General features: G+C 37.3%; 1 protein-coding gene across 13 annotated transcripts in view; it reads right to left on the reverse strand.

The window, feature by feature from the left end:
- The window catches only part of PRRC2C (proline rich coiled-coil 2C), a 98,049-nt gene that overhangs the window by 51,719 nt on the left and 27,343 nt on the right, over window positions 1-18,987 (reverse strand). For 8 of the 13 annotated variants that reach the window (XM_029230978.1, XM_029230969.1, XM_029230975.1 and 5 more), the window contains exons 2-11: window positions 18,628-18,793; window positions 16,962-17,139; window positions 15,464-15,573; window positions 14,241-14,366; window positions 12,058-12,278; window positions 7,854-7,936; window positions 7,120-7,253; window positions 6,956-7,043; window positions 5,783-5,927; window positions 4,215-4,268 (exon numbers count right to left, since the gene is read on the reverse strand). In XM_029230978.1, coding sequence (XP_029086811.1) covers window positions 4,215-4,268; window positions 5,783-5,927; window positions 6,956-7,043; window positions 7,120-7,253; window positions 7,854-7,936; window positions 12,058-12,278; window positions 14,241-14,366; window positions 15,464-15,573; window positions 16,962-17,139; window positions 18,628-18,739 — 1,251 coding nt within the window. In that variant the 5' untranslated portion in view covers window positions 18,740-18,793. The remainder of the gene's footprint in view (window positions 1-4,214; window positions 4,269-5,782; window positions 5,928-6,955; window positions 7,044-7,119; window positions 7,254-7,853; window positions 7,937-12,057; window positions 12,279-14,240; window positions 14,367-15,463; window positions 15,574-16,961; window positions 17,140-18,627; window positions 18,794-18,987) is intronic. The other 5 variants (XM_029230970.1, XM_029230980.1, XM_029230973.1 and 2 more) reach the window with 3 other exon arrangements.

The raw sequence follows: 18,987 nt of genomic DNA on the forward strand, positions 1-18,987 counted from the left end.
TTTCGAGAATAATTAATCCAGCCATCTAATAAATATTTACTGAGTGTGTACCTATTTACTGTGCCAGACATTACTGCTCACTCAGTATTTGTTGAATAAAATTAGAAATTGTCACAACATGAATTTAATCTAAATTTAGAGACAAAGGAAATTTAGAATGTGAGTGTTTTAGCAGGAACTTCCAGAGATGGAATGCCTAAAGAGGGAGAAAAGAAGTCCATAAAGATGCAACACGGCACCACATGAGCCCTGAGAAGACTGAGATACAGTTACAAGGAAAGAGCACACAGTCAAAGATGCTAAGTGAAGGACATGGAGACATTGCTGCTGCTGACATGCCAAAGGAGAGGAAATTCTTAAAAAGCAGCTTGGGTAGAGAGAATTCTATCTTTAAACTGAAAGATCCAGAAAGGCGTATCTAGATCCCGTGGTGGAGAATGGGAGGATGACCTGAGAGGCTGAGTTTTAATGATTTAATTTTCAACTAATGTGTTCTAAAACAATTACTACAAAGCCTAAAAATGCCAGCAACTTTGCAAAGACAAGCAGGATGAAAAAAAGCACATGAAGAGCTGCAATATCAAGGAACTAAAAAATTTGTTTAAAAAATATTGATTTTGGAGACTTCTGTGGTGGCGCAGCAGCTAAGAATCCGCCTGTCAATGCAGGGGACACGGGTTTGAGCCCTGGTCTGGGAAGATCCCACATGCCATGGAGTAACTAAGCCCATGCGCCACAGCTACTGAGCTTGCGCTCTAGAGCCCACATGCCGCAACTATGAGCCCACACACCGCAACTACTGAAGTGCACGTGCTCTAGGGCCCACGTGCCACAACTACTGAGTCCATGTGCTGTAACTACTGAAGCCTGAGCACCTAGAGCCCGTTCTCCACAACAAGAGAAGCCACCGCAATGAGAAGCCCGTGCTCATCGACGCAGCCAAAAAAAAGATTTTTAATAGTATTAGTGTGAAGAAACCTTAAAAGCCATTAGTCAGAATCCCTACAAAAGAGAAAACAATGATATGGTGAAAACACTGGACTGAATACAAAACAAAAAACCGAAACAAACCATGAATCCAGACTACCATTTACTAACAGTGCTGTCTTAGGCAAACCGTTTAATCTCTCTGGTATTTAGTTACTTCATCTATAGCTTGAAAGACAAGCTGCAAAAACAAAGTAATTATATAAACACACCTAATTTACACTAAACTCACAGAGTAAGCATTTTTTAAAAAGCAACTTCACTGAAGTATAATTTACATAAAATGTGATATATATATTTTAACTGTATAGTTTGATGAGTTTGGACAAATGATAAACTTAGGTAACTACTGCCCCAATCAACATATAGAGCATTTTCATCAGTCCTCTGCCTGCATCCCTGACCTCAAGCAACCAGCAATCTAATTCTGGCAGTATAGAGTAGATCCGCCTTTCCTAAAATTTCACAAAAATGGATACATCAAGTTATATTCTGTTTTGTATCTGGCTTCTTGCATTCAGGGTAATGGTTCTGAGGTCACTGTGTGTAGCAGGAGTTTACTCCATTCTATTGCTGCATAGTATGGCATCATAGGCATATTGTTTCATCTGTGGATGAACATACGGATTGCTTCTAGTTTTTTTTGTTGTTGTTTTGTTTTTTTGCAGTACGCGGGCCTCTCACTGTTGTGGCCTCTCCAGTTGCGGAGCACAGGCTCCAGACGCGCAGGCTCAGCGGCCATGGCTCACGGGCCTAGCCGCCCCGCGGCATGTGGGATCTTCCCGGACCGGGGCATGAACCTGTGTCCCCTGCATCGGCAGGCGGACTCTCAACCACTGCGCCACCAGGGAAGCCCGCTTCTAGTTTTTTTTTAAATAGAAATAAGACAGCTATGGTCATTCATGCCTAAGTCTTTGTGTAAATGTATGTTTTCATTCCTCTTAGATGAATACCTAAGAGTGGAACTGCCAAGTCATATAGTAACTATGTGTTTCACTTTATAAGAAACTGCCAAACTGTTTTCCAAAGTGATTACAAGGTTTTACAGCTCCACGAGCAATATATGAGGGTGTCACCTGCTCTGCATCCTCCCCAATATTTGGTGTCATCAGCCTTTTAAATTCTGGATGTGTAACAAAATTTCAATGTGGTTTTACTTTCCATTTTCCTGCTGACTAAAGATATTGAACATCTTTTCATGTGCTTATTGGCCATCTGTATACCTTATTTTATGAAGTGAATGTCCAAATCATTTTGTTGGACTTTTTGTCTTATTATTGACTTGTAAGGGCTTTTAAATACACACACACCCCCCCATACAAGTTCTTCATCAGATGTATTAATATTTTTCCTGTGATATCTTTTCTTTGCCTTAGAGATGTATTTCAAAGTCCAACTGATCGATTTCCTTTTTCTTTCTAATTCTTGCATTTTTTGTCTTATCTAAGACATTTTTGTTGGCCCAAGTTCATAAAGACTTTCTTCTACATTTTCTGCTAGATGTTTTAGTTTTAGCTTCTATGTGTATAGAAATACTACAAAGAGCATTCAGTGGTTAAAAGGAAAATGACTGGTGGAGATGACAGTGATGGTGATGGTATGTGCACTGTCATTGTACAGTGATCAGGGAAGCCTGTGCATTGTTAACACCTGAGCAAAGAACTCGATCACAGCAAGAACCTCGGAAAGAGTCTTCTGGTTAGAGGCAACAGCAAATAAAATGTCTTGAGGGTAAAATTAAAACAAGAGCAATAAAGCTTGTGTGGTAAGAACAGAGAGGGAGAAAAGTAGATGAAATCAGAAAAGGAGACAGAAACTTTAAAGACCATGAAAAGAACCTGAGCAAGGAATAACTGACCTAGTGTATGTATGTATATGTGTGTGTGTGTGTGTGTGTGTGTGTGTGTGTGTGTGTGTGTGTGTGTGTGTGTGTGTATGTAAAACATATACATGTAATATAAAATATATAAATATATACATATTTAAAGTTGTATCTGCTATAGGAGAATTCGGGGTGGACGAAGTGGGTGAGAAGGCAGCAAGACAGGAAAACAAGACGACCTGTTAAGTCCAAATGAAATATATCTGGTGGCAGCAAGTACTCAGTATAGGAATATATTCTAAAGGTAGAGGTGACAATTTGCTGATAGATTAGGTTGGATGTAAGGTAAAAAAGAAGAAAGATTTAAGAGTGACTTCCATGTTTTAACCTCAGCAATGTCGTTATCTAAGATAGGGAAGACAGTAGCCGAACTGCCTAAGTGTGGGTGGGGGTTGTTATGGTTTGGACTATTAACTGTCAGATATCTACCAGAGACCCAAGTGGAAATGCTGAGCCGATTGTTGAATACATGACTTTCGAAGTCAGGATAGAGCTTTAAGGGCTCAAGATACTTACTGAGTGCCATCAGATGATCCCCCAGGGAAAGAATATAGTTAGAAAAAGAAATGAGAACACAGCCCTGAGCCCTCCGACACCCAAAGGTTTAAGTATAGGAGGTCCAAAAGGAATATAAATTTTAAAAAGAGAACAAAACAGTATGATGTCTCAAAAGCAAGTTTTCAAAAAGTTTTAAGAAGGATGGAGGGATGAAAAGATTAACTATGTCAACTGCTGCTGAGATTAAGTAAATGAATACAAGAGAACTGTATTTGGCAAGATGCAACAGTCATTACTAACCTTGATACTAACAGTTTCAAAGGTATAGTGGGGAGATGAAAGCATAACTTGAGAGGGTTAATGAGAGACAAAGTGAAGCCAGTAAGTGTAAACAGCTCACTAAAACAATTTTGCCATGAAGGGGAACAGAGATACAGGTAGGAAACTGGGGAAATGGAGTGTAGTGGGAGTTAAAGAAGGGTTGGTGTTTAAAACTTTTTTTTAAAGATGAGAGAGAATATTACTGGTAACCGATAGAAGATGGGATCCAGAGAACAAGTAGAAGGGTCGTCCTCAGGAGCAAGGGCAACAGGAAAGAAGTCAGACCAGGAAGGGTACTCAAATGGGAAGAAGAGCTGCTTCTTATTTTCTTAGAAAAATTAGGAATATGCTTATCAGCTGAGAAGGAAGAGGGACAGGCTAAAGAGGAAGACATGCAGGAGCTACAAGGTTAAAGTCAACAACTGTTTCATAAAAATTATAAATAAGAAACAGAGGACGTTTCCATTAAAACAAATAGGGCGAATAATACACACAGGCCATTAACAAGCATTTAGTTAAAATTTACCTGCTGTGCAAGCAACTTTGGAGGTGGTGGCAAGTGTGAAGATGGTCCACGTTCCTATTATAAAGAAAAGGATTTTTACAAAGTAAGATAAAAAATATCTACTTGAAATATTTCTGACTGCAATGTTTTCCAGTGAGACCAAAAGACTGCAAAAAGTAAAACATCTTTATCCTTTTCTCTTTTTAAATAAAAGTACATCAGTCTCTACAAAATAACTTTATGTTCTATACAATCACTCAGCCACTTTAATTAAGGTTACAATCTCAAATTAACTTTGTTAAGAGTAGAATCTTAGTGTACAAATTCTAGAATTTTAGCCCAGGTAATCTGGCTGTGAAGAAGTATGCCTCTAATTTCAAATTTTTATTCACATAAACCCAATATTTTTTCTAACGGCAAACTAAACCTTTCAAATTTATATAAGGAAAAGAAACATCTAAAACATTGGAAACAGATATATATAGACTATTCACTTGTTATTATACATATCAGTGTCACACGCATGCAAATCAAAACATCAAGATATGGTCTATATTTTTCTATTCTTTTATCATTCCCCATTATGCCAGTAAGTTAAAAGTCACACAAAACACAGATTTTATTTAAAAATTACTTTAAAAATCCTTCTTTTCCAGAATTCACAAATTTATTTTCCAATGGCTAACCAATGCCTTAAGAATAAAATTCAAACCTCTTGTATAGCATACAAGACTTAACAACTACTAGTTCTTACATAGCTTTCTTACTCCTCTCCCATGTCAAACTGTTGGGGACTTCTTGATTAGGCCATGCTTTACTATACTTCTCTACCCTGAACATGTTCCCACTGCTTGGAATCACCCTCTTCCCTCTGTTTACTGGCTAATTCCTGCTTCAAGTATCAAGTCTTTTGCGAAATGTTTTACATAGAATTTTCTAAGAACTATGTGCACCCTATCACGGCACTGTCAGCTACTTACTTTTACCTCCCTGAAGGCACCGATTCCTCCATCTGTTTGGTATGAATTCAACAAATACATGCTGAGTATACTATGAATTACTTAAGTAGGCTCTCTGGAAGATAGCCCTGTTAAATTCTCACTTTGCAGTGCAGTTCTTGCTACATCTTTGAGGTAGGATCAAGTGTATCTGTTGCCCACATACTTCCCCCTTTTTAACAACATTCTTCAAAATGGCTCAGACTACATAGATTTCTCTACTCCCTAGTGTGATTTCCCTACTCAGATAACATACAATTTCACACATGAATACTAACTAGGATTTACAAAGCATTCAGTAAACTATAAAGCACTTCAGTTATGTTAGTTTGGAAAAACAATTTATCCCTCCACTCTGACATGCCCAAGCTGCTCTAAGAAGGAAGAGTGAAACTTTAGTTTCTACTTGATAATTTTAGCTACTGCGTTGATAATTCCTGTTGGTATGCAATAAAATTAGGTCTAGAGCTATTTAAGAAAAAATATATAGTTCCCATTTCCTAGGTCTTTTTCCAACTAACTCTATGATTATGATTAATTCATCCTTGTCACTTGTCTGCAGTGACAAGAATCTCCATGAGTCCAACAAACCTGATTAAGTGGAGGTCCTTTCCCATAGGGACCTTTTGCTACTGATGGGTGGGCAGGTATCTGAGAAGATGACTTAGTGTTGAAAACTTCATCTGCTTCTTTTCGGTTTTCAGTGTTTACAGAGGCTTTTGAACCTTGATCCTCACTGAAGAATCAAAATCCAGGTGAAATAAAAAATAGAGTGGACAGAATGTACCATAAGTAAATGCATTTTCTCAACGTAAAAAAGACATTATTTCCATACAATTTCAGGGGGAAAATGTATCATGGAATGAGATGGTGTTGTAACCTAGCAGTGCTAATTTATTCATTCAAGAAATATATGCTATATATCTATAATGTGATGGGGCCTGGGCTTGGCCAGATTATCACCACAAGATACAAGATGCGATATAGTACTTATCAAATACGGACACTCACACTTGACACACAATATGATTCCATCATTTTCTATTACCCCCACCCAAAACTCTCATCTGAACACAACTAATATTCCAGATAATTAATTAATTAATGTATTCTAATTTGTTCTGATTTAATGGAAAAGAGAAATCAAACTACAGTATTTTAGTAGGCATCTCACAACTGATCACGAAACAGCAGTGTATTATAACACTATGGCTGAAAAATTATACCAATATGTGCACGCAAACTCCTGTTTATCTTAAGAGCCCAATTTTTATGTTACATAACCCATATATTCCTGACTCTGATGCCCCTATATTCCAGAAAAAAAGAGAAAAAGCTCCTATTTTCAAAGACCTTATTGCTCCTTGCTAAGTTTAAAAAATCAAAGACTTGAAGCAGCTGTTGTAACCCAAGTAATTTTTCTCCAATTTTATAAATATGGATCAGGTCAAGTAAGTAAAAAGTTTTAAATGGTCCCAAATACGGTTTCTCAAAATATTTCCAATTAGATGGCAAGCATCTAAATAGCTTCTCTTTAAAAATACGTATTTTCTTTAGAAACATCAAACTCTTAATTCCTTGATTATCTGTACTTTTAAAATTTGGCTCATTAATCGCCTTCCCACTCAGTAAAACTCCTTGGAGTAGAATGTAGAAATTCTATAAGCGGGGAACAAATACCTGTTAATGAAACCTCTCTGCGTAAATGGCTCATGTCACATCAACAAATTCATACTATTATTAGTAAGAGATATCACAACTTACCTGTTGTTTTCTTTAGGACTACTGCTTCCCTGCTCATCATCATCACTGAAATTCAGCTGTTCTGTATAATCTACTTCCATCTGAGCACCTATTAAATTAAGGAGAACTCAGATTGACTGTTTCAAAGCATCTAAAAACTAAAAGTGCTTAATCTTGCCTCTTACCTGCCCAACCTTCATCAGCTTCAGCATCTAGGTTATCAAATTTATCAAGCTCCTTCAGTTCTGATGCACTAAGGATGGAGGGGCGTTCAGGCTCAGAGGCCCATGAAGGAGGTGGGCCTCTTCCTCGAAGGCCTCTAACCAGTGACAGGTTATGAGAGAAAAGGATACTAAGTTTTAATGATACTAAATTAGGAAAATATTAAAAGATTGGAATTTAGTTCATTTCAATTCAGCGTTAGTTTTCTATACCGTGATATACAAAATATTTTGCACCTGACATGTATGAAGAGATTATAAAATTAACAAAGAAATTTAAGACAATACATAATTATATTTCTTATGCAGATATTTAATAGCAAAGTTTTCAAACATCTAAAATAAAACAAATATATGTTAAAGGATGATACGGCTAAGACTAATACTAATCTCAAAATACACTAAGCAAAAAAAAGAGAGAATGGGGGTTAACAACATCATGGAAGGAAGAAGGAGTAAACAAGTGCCATCCATTTTTGGGGCCACAATTTTCAGTTTTTAGAATTTTATGTCAGCTGATTTAAAGTTTTAGAAGAATAAAGTATTTTTGTTCTGTCTTACAAAAGTTAGCCAATTACTTGTTAATGGCAAATGCACCTTGAGGACAGAAAAATAAATCCCCATAATCCACTCAACCTCCAGAAAATCTTAACAAGTATACATATACCCTGCAAACTTTAATCATTTAATAGTCTTACTTGTTTGTTTCAGTTAAAGAAGGTGGAAACCTCATGGGACCATGTAAAGGAGGATAGGCCATCCTTGGATACTGCTGAAACATCTGTATAAAAGAAACAAAAATTGATAAAATCTAGCTACCCAGTTATTTTTTTTAAAAAAAGATCACCCTGACTAAGCCTGAAATTATAATTTATAGAAATGATTAAAATAAACAGTACTGTCAATAACTAATTTTATCTACTGGTATAGATGATCATTCACCCTCAATAACAAGCCATTTAAATATCTACTGCCTCCACCAAGTCATTACAAATACAGGTAATAACTAGGACACACCTTATTAAGAACTTCTGTTATCCCATTAAAATTACATAAAAATGACTGTGTACTGAAATGAAAAAGTAAAAACGACGACATGCATGCACCCAGAAAACTTCAGTTTCTTAACCAAGTTCAAATATCAATACTTGAAATGATATAATGTGAGACCTCATCCTAATGCAAGAGTAGATTTGCAGATTTGCTGATAAAGAGGAACTCAGTTCAGATAAAAGGATAGTCCATAACCCAACAGAGTTGAAGGAGGAAGTGGGTAGGGAGCTAATTGAGAGATTTTCTATGGGTGGGGCATAGGTGGATTCTGAGTCATTACACAGATAGTAATTATATACAGAGGCCCAAAGATGATGCTCTCCACGGGAACTTGGCTTTGAGAATCTGACTTTAGGAGAATTCTAAGATTATGAAGACAAATAATAACACCAAAGGATTCATCCTATGATTTGGAAGGGAAGAAGTGTCAAGGAGTGCTTGATTATTTACTATTTGCTGATATCCAGGTTAAATTATGTTTAAAAAAATGAAATTGTATTATCTTAAATACATAATTTATATCCTGAAATAGTTTAGTTTTTCTTTAAAAAAAACTGATGAGGGAATTACTTTATACTAGAAGAAAGGCTATGTTTATATGATTGTGCTGTGTAAATAAGAAATTTCTAAGCAGGGTTGGAGCAAAAGTTAATTAAGATAAGCAACAGCTGAAACACAACAGGAGACGCTTTTTGTTTGGGGAGCACTGGAGAATTTTCGGTTGCATCACACTTTACACTGAAATTAGCAAATACAATATTGGAGGCAAATGTTCATAGGATAAGTTGCATTAGATCTTTCTGATTATTTAGGCATAGATATTAATTTCATGTGGTATTAATAAATGTTTGAAATTTAGGAATTTGCCACAAAAACTGCATAAACAGGGGACTCCCCTGGTGGTGCAGTGGTTAAGAATCCGCCTGCCAATGCAGGGGACACGAGTTTGATTCCTAGTCCTGGAAGATCCCACATGCCATGGAGCAACTAAGCCCATCTGCCACAACTACTGAGCCTGCACTAGAGTTGCATACACCCCAACTTTTTAGAGCCTGTGAGCCACAACTACTGAAGCCTGCGTGCCCTAGAGCCCGCAAGCCGCAACTACTGAATCCCATGCACTCTAGGGCCCACGTGCCGCAACTACTGAAGCCTGTGCCTAGAGCCTGTGCTCCGCAACAAGCAGTGGTTAAGAATCCGCCTGCCAATGCAGGACACATGGGTTTGATTCCTAGTCTTGGAAGATCCCACATGCCACAGAGCAACTAAGCCGTGCGCCACAACCACTGAGCCTGCACTAGAGTTGCATACACCCCAACTTTTTAGAGCCTGCGAGCCACAACTACTGAAGCCTGCGTGCCCTAGAGCCCGTACGCTGCAACTACTGAGCCTGCATGCCGCAACTACTGAAGCCCATGTGCTCTAGGACCTGCATGCCGCAACTACTGAAGCCCACACGCCTAGAGCCTGTGCTCCGCAACGAGAAGCCACCCAATTAGAAGCCCACACACTGCAACAAAGAGTAGCCCATGCTCGCGCAACTAGAGAAAGCCTGCGCGTAGCAACGAAGACCCAACACAGCCAGAAAAAAAAAAAAATGCAGAAACAACTATAAGTTCTCAACACATAATAATGGTGTTTTAAATGTTTTTGTTTAGTGAAACATTTTATTTGAATAAACTCATTGATGAAATTGGGAACAAAGCTCACTTGGTCTCCCCTCTTACCTTCCCCCTTATCCCATTCCACCCCTACGCCCGGAAATTCAGGCAGGGGTCCTTGGAAGCACAATTTGAAAAATCTTAGGAGACAAGTATTTGGATGCAAATCATTATTCAAGGTCAGGTTAGCACATAAGACTGTTTTATCATACACCCCAAATTTCTAAGAAAATATTTAACAAGTAATTGTATTTAATAATTTATTTCCCTCTACCTTAGAATGGTTAAGTAATAATGATACAAAGAAAAAATAGAAAATATGGTTGGACCTTGACTACTTAGGAGTTAAGTCATAAGAAAAATAAATGTATGAACTAGATGGTTCTTTCCTTTGAGATTAATGGTTTTCTCAAAAAATGTAAAGTTATTTACTTGAGCACATGTAACTTGCCATATAATTTCACAGTAGACTGAGAGCAAACGAATGAATGAGGGCACCAAATCTAACTACTGATTTATAGGAAATATGGGGGTCAAAAGTATATATATATGTGTGTGAGTGTATATGTATGTGTGTGTGTATATATATATATTTATTTTTTAAATTTCCCCTGCCCAAGAAGCAACCACTATTAAGTTTTGTTTCTTTTTTCTTTTTTTCTTTTTGGCTGCACCGTGTGGCATGCAGGATCTTAGTTCCCTGACCAGGGATCGAACCCGTGCCTGTATTGTGAGTATGGAGTCTTAACCACTGGACCGCCAGGGAATTCCCCTCAGAAGTATATATTAAATGAAACTACAAAGATAGAATCAGCAAAATCCAGACTATGAGAAACTGTACAGGAAAACAAATAAATTGTAATAGGTATGCTCCAAAGAAAACAAGCGATAAAGGAAAAGAGGTACCCATAGGTAAGAAGATTACTAAGAAAAATATAAACCATCTCAAGAATAGATGTTACCTGGATCCTAATTATGAGATAATCAGGGAAACTAGAATATTGACTTGGTATTTTAAAAAGAATTTTCAGGGACTTCCCTGGTGGCACAGTGGTTAAGAATCCACCTGCCAATGCAGGGGACACGGGTTCGATCCCTGGTCCAAGAAGATCCCACATGCCGCGGAGCAATTAAGCCTGTGTGCCACAATTACTGAGCCTGCGCTCTAGAGCCTGCAAGCCACAACTACTGAGTTCACATGCCACAACTACTGAGCTCACATGCCGCAACTACTGAAGCCCGCAAGCCTAGAGCCTGTGTTCCACAATAAGAGAAGCCACTGCAATGAGAAGCTCATGCACCTCAACAAAGAGTAGCTCCCGCTCACCACAACTAGAGAAAGCCCGCACGCAGCAACGAAGACCCCACGCAGCCAAAAAAAAAAAAAAAAATTAAATAAATAAATAAATAAGAATTTCTTTTTAGGTGTGGTAATGGTACTGTTACCAAGCACTGTGAATGTTCCCCTAGTCTTTATCTTTTAAAATATAACCTAAAATATATATGGATGAGATGATATATCTAGGATTTTAGTAATCCCAGGTGGTGAGAAACAGGTAAAAAAGATGGACCACAAATCGATAACCACTGAAGAAAGCTCACGCTTTCTTTTATCATTTCTATTTTTGAATGTTAAAAATATTCCATTATAAAAAGATTTTTTTTAAAAATTCAAGGTATACTAATAAAAACTTTAGAACTAAAGCAGGTATTAACCTTTTCTTGTGCCATGAACAATCCCTCTGGCAGTCTGATAAATCTTACGGACCTCTTCTCACAGAAATGTTTTTAAATGTATAATTAAAAACACAGTATTACTACGGAAACAATTATACTAAAATTCTGTTACCACAATATTTAAAAAACAAATTTGTGATACAGTAATGTATGTGCTTCATTAAATAACACTAATAACTATTTTGAAGGAATGCTGAGTATAAACAATATTTGCAATACCTAAAAACAATGTAATGTGATATGAAAATACCTATGATCCCTAAGGATAAAACATGGGTACTACTGATACTTTCTGTGATTTGATTCCTAAATTCATAATCAAAGAAAATTTTAATTTTTAGTTAGATGTTAATGAAAATAAAGACTTCAACTTTTTCCCATTCCAATTCTTTCCTTGGAATCCAGATCAAAAACCTCTTATTTAACCACTTGCTGATTCAACAATACTCACGTAAGAAGGCATCATAGCTCTGTATTGGGAAGCAAGGGCAGGCTGTTGTCCATTCAGTTTAGCCTGTGGAGGACCACAAGCTATCCTCTTTTCCACCACTTTGAGGATATCATTTTGCTCTGATGTTCCAGCTGTGCTTTCATCCTGGCCAGACTTTTCATCTTGGTCAGATGTTAAAGGCGAACTAGCAGATTTACCACCATCTCTCCAACAAGCAACATCTGGTATGAAGAGAGAGAAAAAATAAGAAAAAAATCTGAAAATGGAACAGAGTGAAACCAAACTAGGCACATTTCAAGAGAAGTTAAGCAAGTAAGCATAGTGAAGGAATAGTGAAAGTCTAATCTAGGCTGTACTAGAAATTTAGACTTTGAAGGTGTTTAGGTAGTCAAGAGCAGTGGCTTCCAAAGCAGAGAGGATGTACCTCAGAGCAGTGGTCCCCAACCTTTTTGCCACCAGGGACCGGTTTCATGGAAGACAATTTTTCCACGAACGTGGGGAGGGGGGTAATGGTTCAGGTGGTAATGCGAGTGATGGGGAGCGAGTGATGGGAGATGAAGCTTCCTCACTCGCCAGCCGCTCACCTCCTGCTGTGTGGCCTGGTTCCTAACAGGCTGTGGACTGGTACTGGTCTGCAGCCCAAGGGTTGGGGACCCCTGCCTCAGAGGGTACCACCAAAAGCAAATACTGGGGTCAGGGAAGAAAATATTAGAACTTCCCTATTAAGCTTCACCAATTTTTGATACAGAGATTAAAATCACTGTTATACCTGAGGTGTCCTGAAGAAGGGCAGAGGGAGTTCCATAACCCAGAAGGATTGACAGTGATGCATGCTCTCATTCGTTTTCAGTCTACTATTGCTAGTTACATGTGCCCAAGTGAGCAGATTTAGTGACTGCATTACCTGATTCAACTACACTTAACCAAATAAAAGAGATAAATGGTTTTACAAGGAAATCTTGTTTGGTTCGAATGGTCTCTACCTCCTGCTATTCACACCCTGTGTAGTCCCCTCTCAGCAGTGTACCAGGATTGGTCTGTGTAACCTGTAGAATAAGGCAGGAGTGTTGGCTGTCTTCTCTGAGAACAGGCCATGTATGAAAGCCTAGGGGTTCCATCTCGGGTGAGAGATGTCTGTCTGTCCCTCCTTATTTTTCCTAGGGAAATCCGTTGTGAGCCGCCCACATACAAATGAGCCACCATAAGAGAGCTTAAAACAGCAGCCCTAGTCAAGTCAGCATCAGATGACAGTTTCACTGCAATTCTGTTGACAGAGAACCAAAAAGACCTGAGCTAGAACCCCCAGCTAAGTGGCTCCCAGATTCCTGACCCTCAGATACTGTGTGAAATGGTAAGCCCAGCTCAGTTTGTCTTTTTAAGCTGCCAAATTTGTTACACAGCAACAGGTAACTGGTGAAAAGAAACTAAACAAGAGAACAGTGGAGCTGACACATCTATTCCTAATACAAACTCATCAACAGCATTACAGTAATTAAAAATAAAAATTAAACAAGGTGATTTACCCAGACCTGGCAAGAAATGAGCCAAAGAGATAGAAAATGTATTAGGTTATCAAAAACATGGATTTGTAATCATTACTGTAAATAGGAACTTGTACATGGTACAGGGTTCTTTGAGATATTTGGTGACAACACTATGAATCCAATATAATTAATAAGATGTTTTAAAATCTCTCAAAGATTTTATATTTCTATTTTTAGTTTCTGCTTTATAATGTACATAATACGAGTATCTCTTACTATCCAAATTGACTGGTTCCTTGGTTTGATTTCAGAATATTAACAGAAAGCAAACGAATGGATATAAATTATAAACAAATATTTGCATATTGGGGATGTGTGCTAAAAAATTTTACTATTGTAAAAATGACCAAATATTCATGTGCAAACAAGTCACCTAGGCATCTTGTTAAAATGCTGACTTTTGATTTAGTAGGTTGGGTGTGAGGCCCAAGACATATACTTCCAACAAGTTCTCAAGTTAAACTGATGCTGTTCATGTAAAAACCATACTTGAGTGGCAAGCAACTACAGTTACTATCTGCCTTTTCAAACTAGGTGAGTCATCATACATACAACAATAGCAGACAGGAGGTTATATCACAAGATAAAACACAAATATAATCTCATTCTGTATTTTTATTAAACAGAAAGTATTCTTACTTGGTGGGCGTAAACTGGGTCCAGGTCCATAGCTGTCATCAATTGATTCTTTTTCTTTTTTTTCTTGATCCCCAGCTGCCTGCAGGCTGGGAAATTCTTGCTGAAAATGACTATTCACCTGGATTCCTATGGATATTTTTTAAAAAACATTACATGTAACTTTTATACTGAAGATAATTCAAAAACCCTCCCAGGATAGAGCTGTCTTTTTTTGATAATTTATTCCACATTTCAACGATGACTGTTTGTATCCATAAAACTTTTAAATTTATCTAGAATTAGAATCCCTTGGAAAGTTAATGAACAGCCATGAAGAAATAAAAATCTAAGAAAGGAATCTGCCAGACATTGTTCCAGTGGACTCATTAAAGATAATGAAGAAAGTAAGGAGAATTTCACTTCTGTTTCTCTTTTATTATGACTCCTTTCATTTTCAACATAAGTAAAATTCCTTTACTAATAAATAACTCTAAGAATCAGTTCAAATAATATTGCTAGAATTTATGAATCAACACAAGTATCATGGTGAGACTAAAATGCTTCATTTTAATTTATTGCGGAGATACTGATTGCACCTCACTATTCACTCATTCACCTATCTACCTACCTGCCCGCCTATTTATTTTTATACTTCCATAAATTTAAAAGAGCTGATTTTATTAGCTTGAGGGCCCAGATGGGTTTTTCCATACAATGTTTTATAGATATGTTTTGCAAGTGGGAAAATTAAGTTTTGTTGGGGATTCCAATCATTTCTAGTAGGGAGGAAAGTATTACAGCTACTGTGCTTTATGGTTACTCTCTAGGTCTACTCTACCACGGAAATCGTGAACAGCATATTTGAAACAAAAGAGGTTTAGGGGCACAGATGGAAAATAATATGGTTTCTAGCAATCAACATAACGTCTGGGTACTTTTATGTCTCAGAGCTGAAGGCACAAGATTTTTTCTGGTCATGTAGGGTAAAGACAGGGTAATGTGGGGCACAAGGTACCTTAAAGACTCCTTCTTTAATCCCTATTATTGGCTCATACATGGCTCTTAACACTGAAACTTAAGTAGCCCAAGAGAATTTTTACAAGACCCTTTTTTTCAGGGCCTGATAATATCTTTTGACAGTGTTCTCTACCCCTGCCAAAACACCATAATTCGCCCCTTACCTCCTGCATGGCTGTTCAGTAACTATCAAACCTAACCAGTTTCCCCAGCTAATGTCCACTTACCATCTCCTTGCCCACCTTGCTTGTTACTGGCCCATGATTTGGGAGCAGGTGCTACTTCTGGGGGAGCTGCAACCCCAGGTTTTGGTTGTGCTGGTGGAACTTCTGGTGCTCTTAAAAAAAATATGAATCCATTATTTCAGATATTATATGTTTAAATAAAATAAATATTGCATTTAAGCTAAATCTGTATACAAATTATTTTGGCTACATATTTACTCAGATGCACGCCACCATGTTTTCCCTCTGCAACATTCCTTTAAATTTTGTCCCCTTTCATTTCTACCCATGAATAACCCAAGGAGATAACAGCTTTGTTTTTAACTTTGGAAAGAAAAGGGGAGGAAGGGAGGGAGGGAGGAGGGGAAGAAGGAAGGAAGGAAAGAAGAGAAAGAAAGAAAGAAAGAAAGATAAAAAAGAAGCACTCATTACTGAACATAGCTACCAAAAATTTGCTTTGAAGAAGTGAACATTTATAATTAGGAATAACATTATAGTCATACATACAGTCTGGATTGGTGGGATTAACCAGGGGCTAAGGCTAAGCAAGCTCTCCATTTGGCAGTCAACAGTTTCACCACTGTACATATTACTGTTAATCAAAAGAGGTAACAGCAACCTGCCTGATGCATCCCCACAAGTAAAAGGTGTTTTAAAGGGGTCTACAGTTTTATTCAACTCTTGTAATGAGTTAAGGCTTAAAAATGAAAAAGGCAGTTAACAGGCTTAAGAAATGCAATATATTTCTGGTATACTTGGACCTAAAACTGACTTGCTACTATAAAATAATTCTATAACAACTAAGAAGTAGAGAACAATAAGTCTTTAGTAAGCTTCACCCAAGCAGTTGTATTTATTATATAAAGCTCCCCAAACCAGAATATAGAAATTTAGTAACAGATATAGGCAAAAAGCATTAAGTACTCATGTTCTTGTCTTATTTTTAAAAACTACCACTACTTAGACTGGTCATTTAATAAACCAAGAGCCCTGAATAATCCATGACACAGAATGCTAAGTATTTATTGAATGAATGATGATTAAGCGGGATATTACTAATTCCACGCCAGCTTTCTTGTGAATTCTTTATTCATTCAAATAATATTACCTGAGCACCTATGATGTGCATCAGGTATAGTTTCAATGAATCAGGCAGACAGAAGCTCTTAGCTTCATGAAAAGTAGTTAACAGAATCAACTCTTAAATCATTTTAGAAAGAGAATGCCTGATTTGGTGAAGATGGGATAGGAGGGAGCCCGACAGTGTATGATACAAGGAAAACTGTGATTAGCAATTCTGTCAACTGTTCTACCCTGACACATAAAAATACTGCCACTAAACCCACGCATAGGAAAAATTACACAAAAGTTGACTATATAAAACACTAAAGTTGATTATATAAAAAAGGGCATAGCACAACACCTAGCACGTAACGAACTCAAACATAAGTTCCCACAAAGAAAGGGGAATGATTTCATTCTTTAACAGACTTTGACTCACTTTTCTTCTTCGTGTTGCTCTTGTTTTGATGCCCATCCTGTGCCATCTTTAGGTACGATGTTCACATTAGGATCATTGCCTTTGTTTTCCGCTTTGAGACTTGGGAGGTTAGCAGGTGGAGGCATACGCCGTGAAATACCAACTTTTCCAAGACTCTGCAATCCATGTCGAGCTGCAACTAAAGATCAGTAACATCAACTTTCTTAGTAACTATTTTATTCTTAAAACAAAATAAAAAGACAAGAGGAATTAACGGAATCTTGAATTATTATTTTCTATTTTAAAATGAAAAAATTAAAACTAAGCCACAAACCTGCAACATAACCCAACGTAGAAATTATATTAAAATTAACTATCAAGCCACTGAACAGATGCTTTTAAAATTCTAATAACTGGGACTTCCCTGGCAGTCCGGTGGTTAAGACTCCACGCTTCTGGGCTTCCCTGGTGGCGCAGTGGTTAAGAATCCACCTGCCGATGCACGGGACACGGGTTCAAGCCCTGGTCCAGGAAGATCCCACATGCCGCGGAGCAACTAAGCCCATGAGCTACAACTACTGAGCCCATGCACCACAACTACTGAAGCCCGCACACCTAGAGCCCATGCTCTGCAACAAGAGAAGCCACCGCAATGAGAAGCCTGGGAACCACAATGAAGAGTAGCCCCCGCTCGCCACAACTAGAGAAAGCCCGCGTGCAGCAACAAAGACCCAAGGCAGCCAAAAATAAATAAATAAATAGAGTATACAGAAAATAAATAAAATAGAACATACATTAAAAAAAGAAAATTCTAACAACTGAACCCTATAAACTACAAAAAAGAAAACACTGACCATGCTGTTTTTTAATTTTTCCAGGGAATCGATTTTAAACTCGAAACTTCGTATGTTAAATAAACATGATATGAAACAGACTCACAGACATAGAGGACAGACTCATGGTTGCCAAGGGGGAGGGGAGTGGGGGGGGTGAACTGGGAGTTTGGGGTTAGCAGATGCAAACTATTAAATACAGAATGGATAAACAACAAGGTCCTACTGTATTCAATATCCTGTGATAAACCATAATGGAAAATAATATGAAAAGATTGTATGTATACGTATAATGGAATCACTTTTCTGTACCACAGAAATTAACACTACTGTAAATCAACTATACTTGAATAAATTTTAGAAAAGAAGAAATATGCTACCTTTATGTACATAATGAACACTGTTAATGCACCATACAGCTATCATGTGTACATGGTCCAGTTTTCACTCTTCACTGTAAACACTGGGTTCAAGGTATTAAAAAACAAAACAAAACTAAGAACCACAGGACTCTCTACTCCATAACTAAAAGTGGTAGAATAAATCCACTAATATTTATGCCTATTAATCTCATTGACCAAGTCTCCCTTTTGGAACCACATAGTTTTATTTATTTTCTGATGACAACAAACAGGAAAAAAAACATATTTTATAACATTTATAAATTTTCAACTTAAAAAAATTCATATCCCTTCAAAGATGTGTACGTATATAAAAAGCCCAATGTAAACAGGGCTGCATTAACATATGTTTGCCCTAGATCCTAATAGCAATAGCTCTAGTGTGTCATTTATAGTAATAAAACAAAACCATGAAAACTATAAAAAATATAAATGCCACTTGATTTTACTCACCTGTGGTTTTCTGAGTTTCTAATGATTTACCCTTGTAAGTATTAAATAAACTGAGTGTCGCATACTTTTTCCCATCCTTTGCTTTTGTGTTCTGGCCTGACTTCTCCGACATTTCAGTGGAAACTCATCGAGTCCAGAACGTCCTGCCACACCCCTTAAAACCAGTCTTTAAGATGCACATAAGAAAGAAAAACAAGGAGGAAAACTTTAGAATTAGTTTACTGAATGCTGTTAGTAAATTCAAATGTTCACAGAAATTCTGAAAAATAAAAACATGAGAAATTAAGTCAATCTTCAATAACTCACATCAACAATAATTTCAAGAGCCTGTTTAATACTGTAAAATTCCAACAACCAAAA

This window comes from Monodon monoceros, unplaced genomic scaffold, assembly GCF_005190385.1.
Source record: "Monodon monoceros isolate NGI ecotype Baffin Bay Population unplaced genomic scaffold, NGI_Narwhal_1 Super_Scaffold_18, whole genome shotgun sequence".
Classification (NCBI taxonomy): domain Eukaryota; kingdom Metazoa; phylum Chordata; class Mammalia; order Artiodactyla; family Monodontidae; genus Monodon; species Monodon monoceros.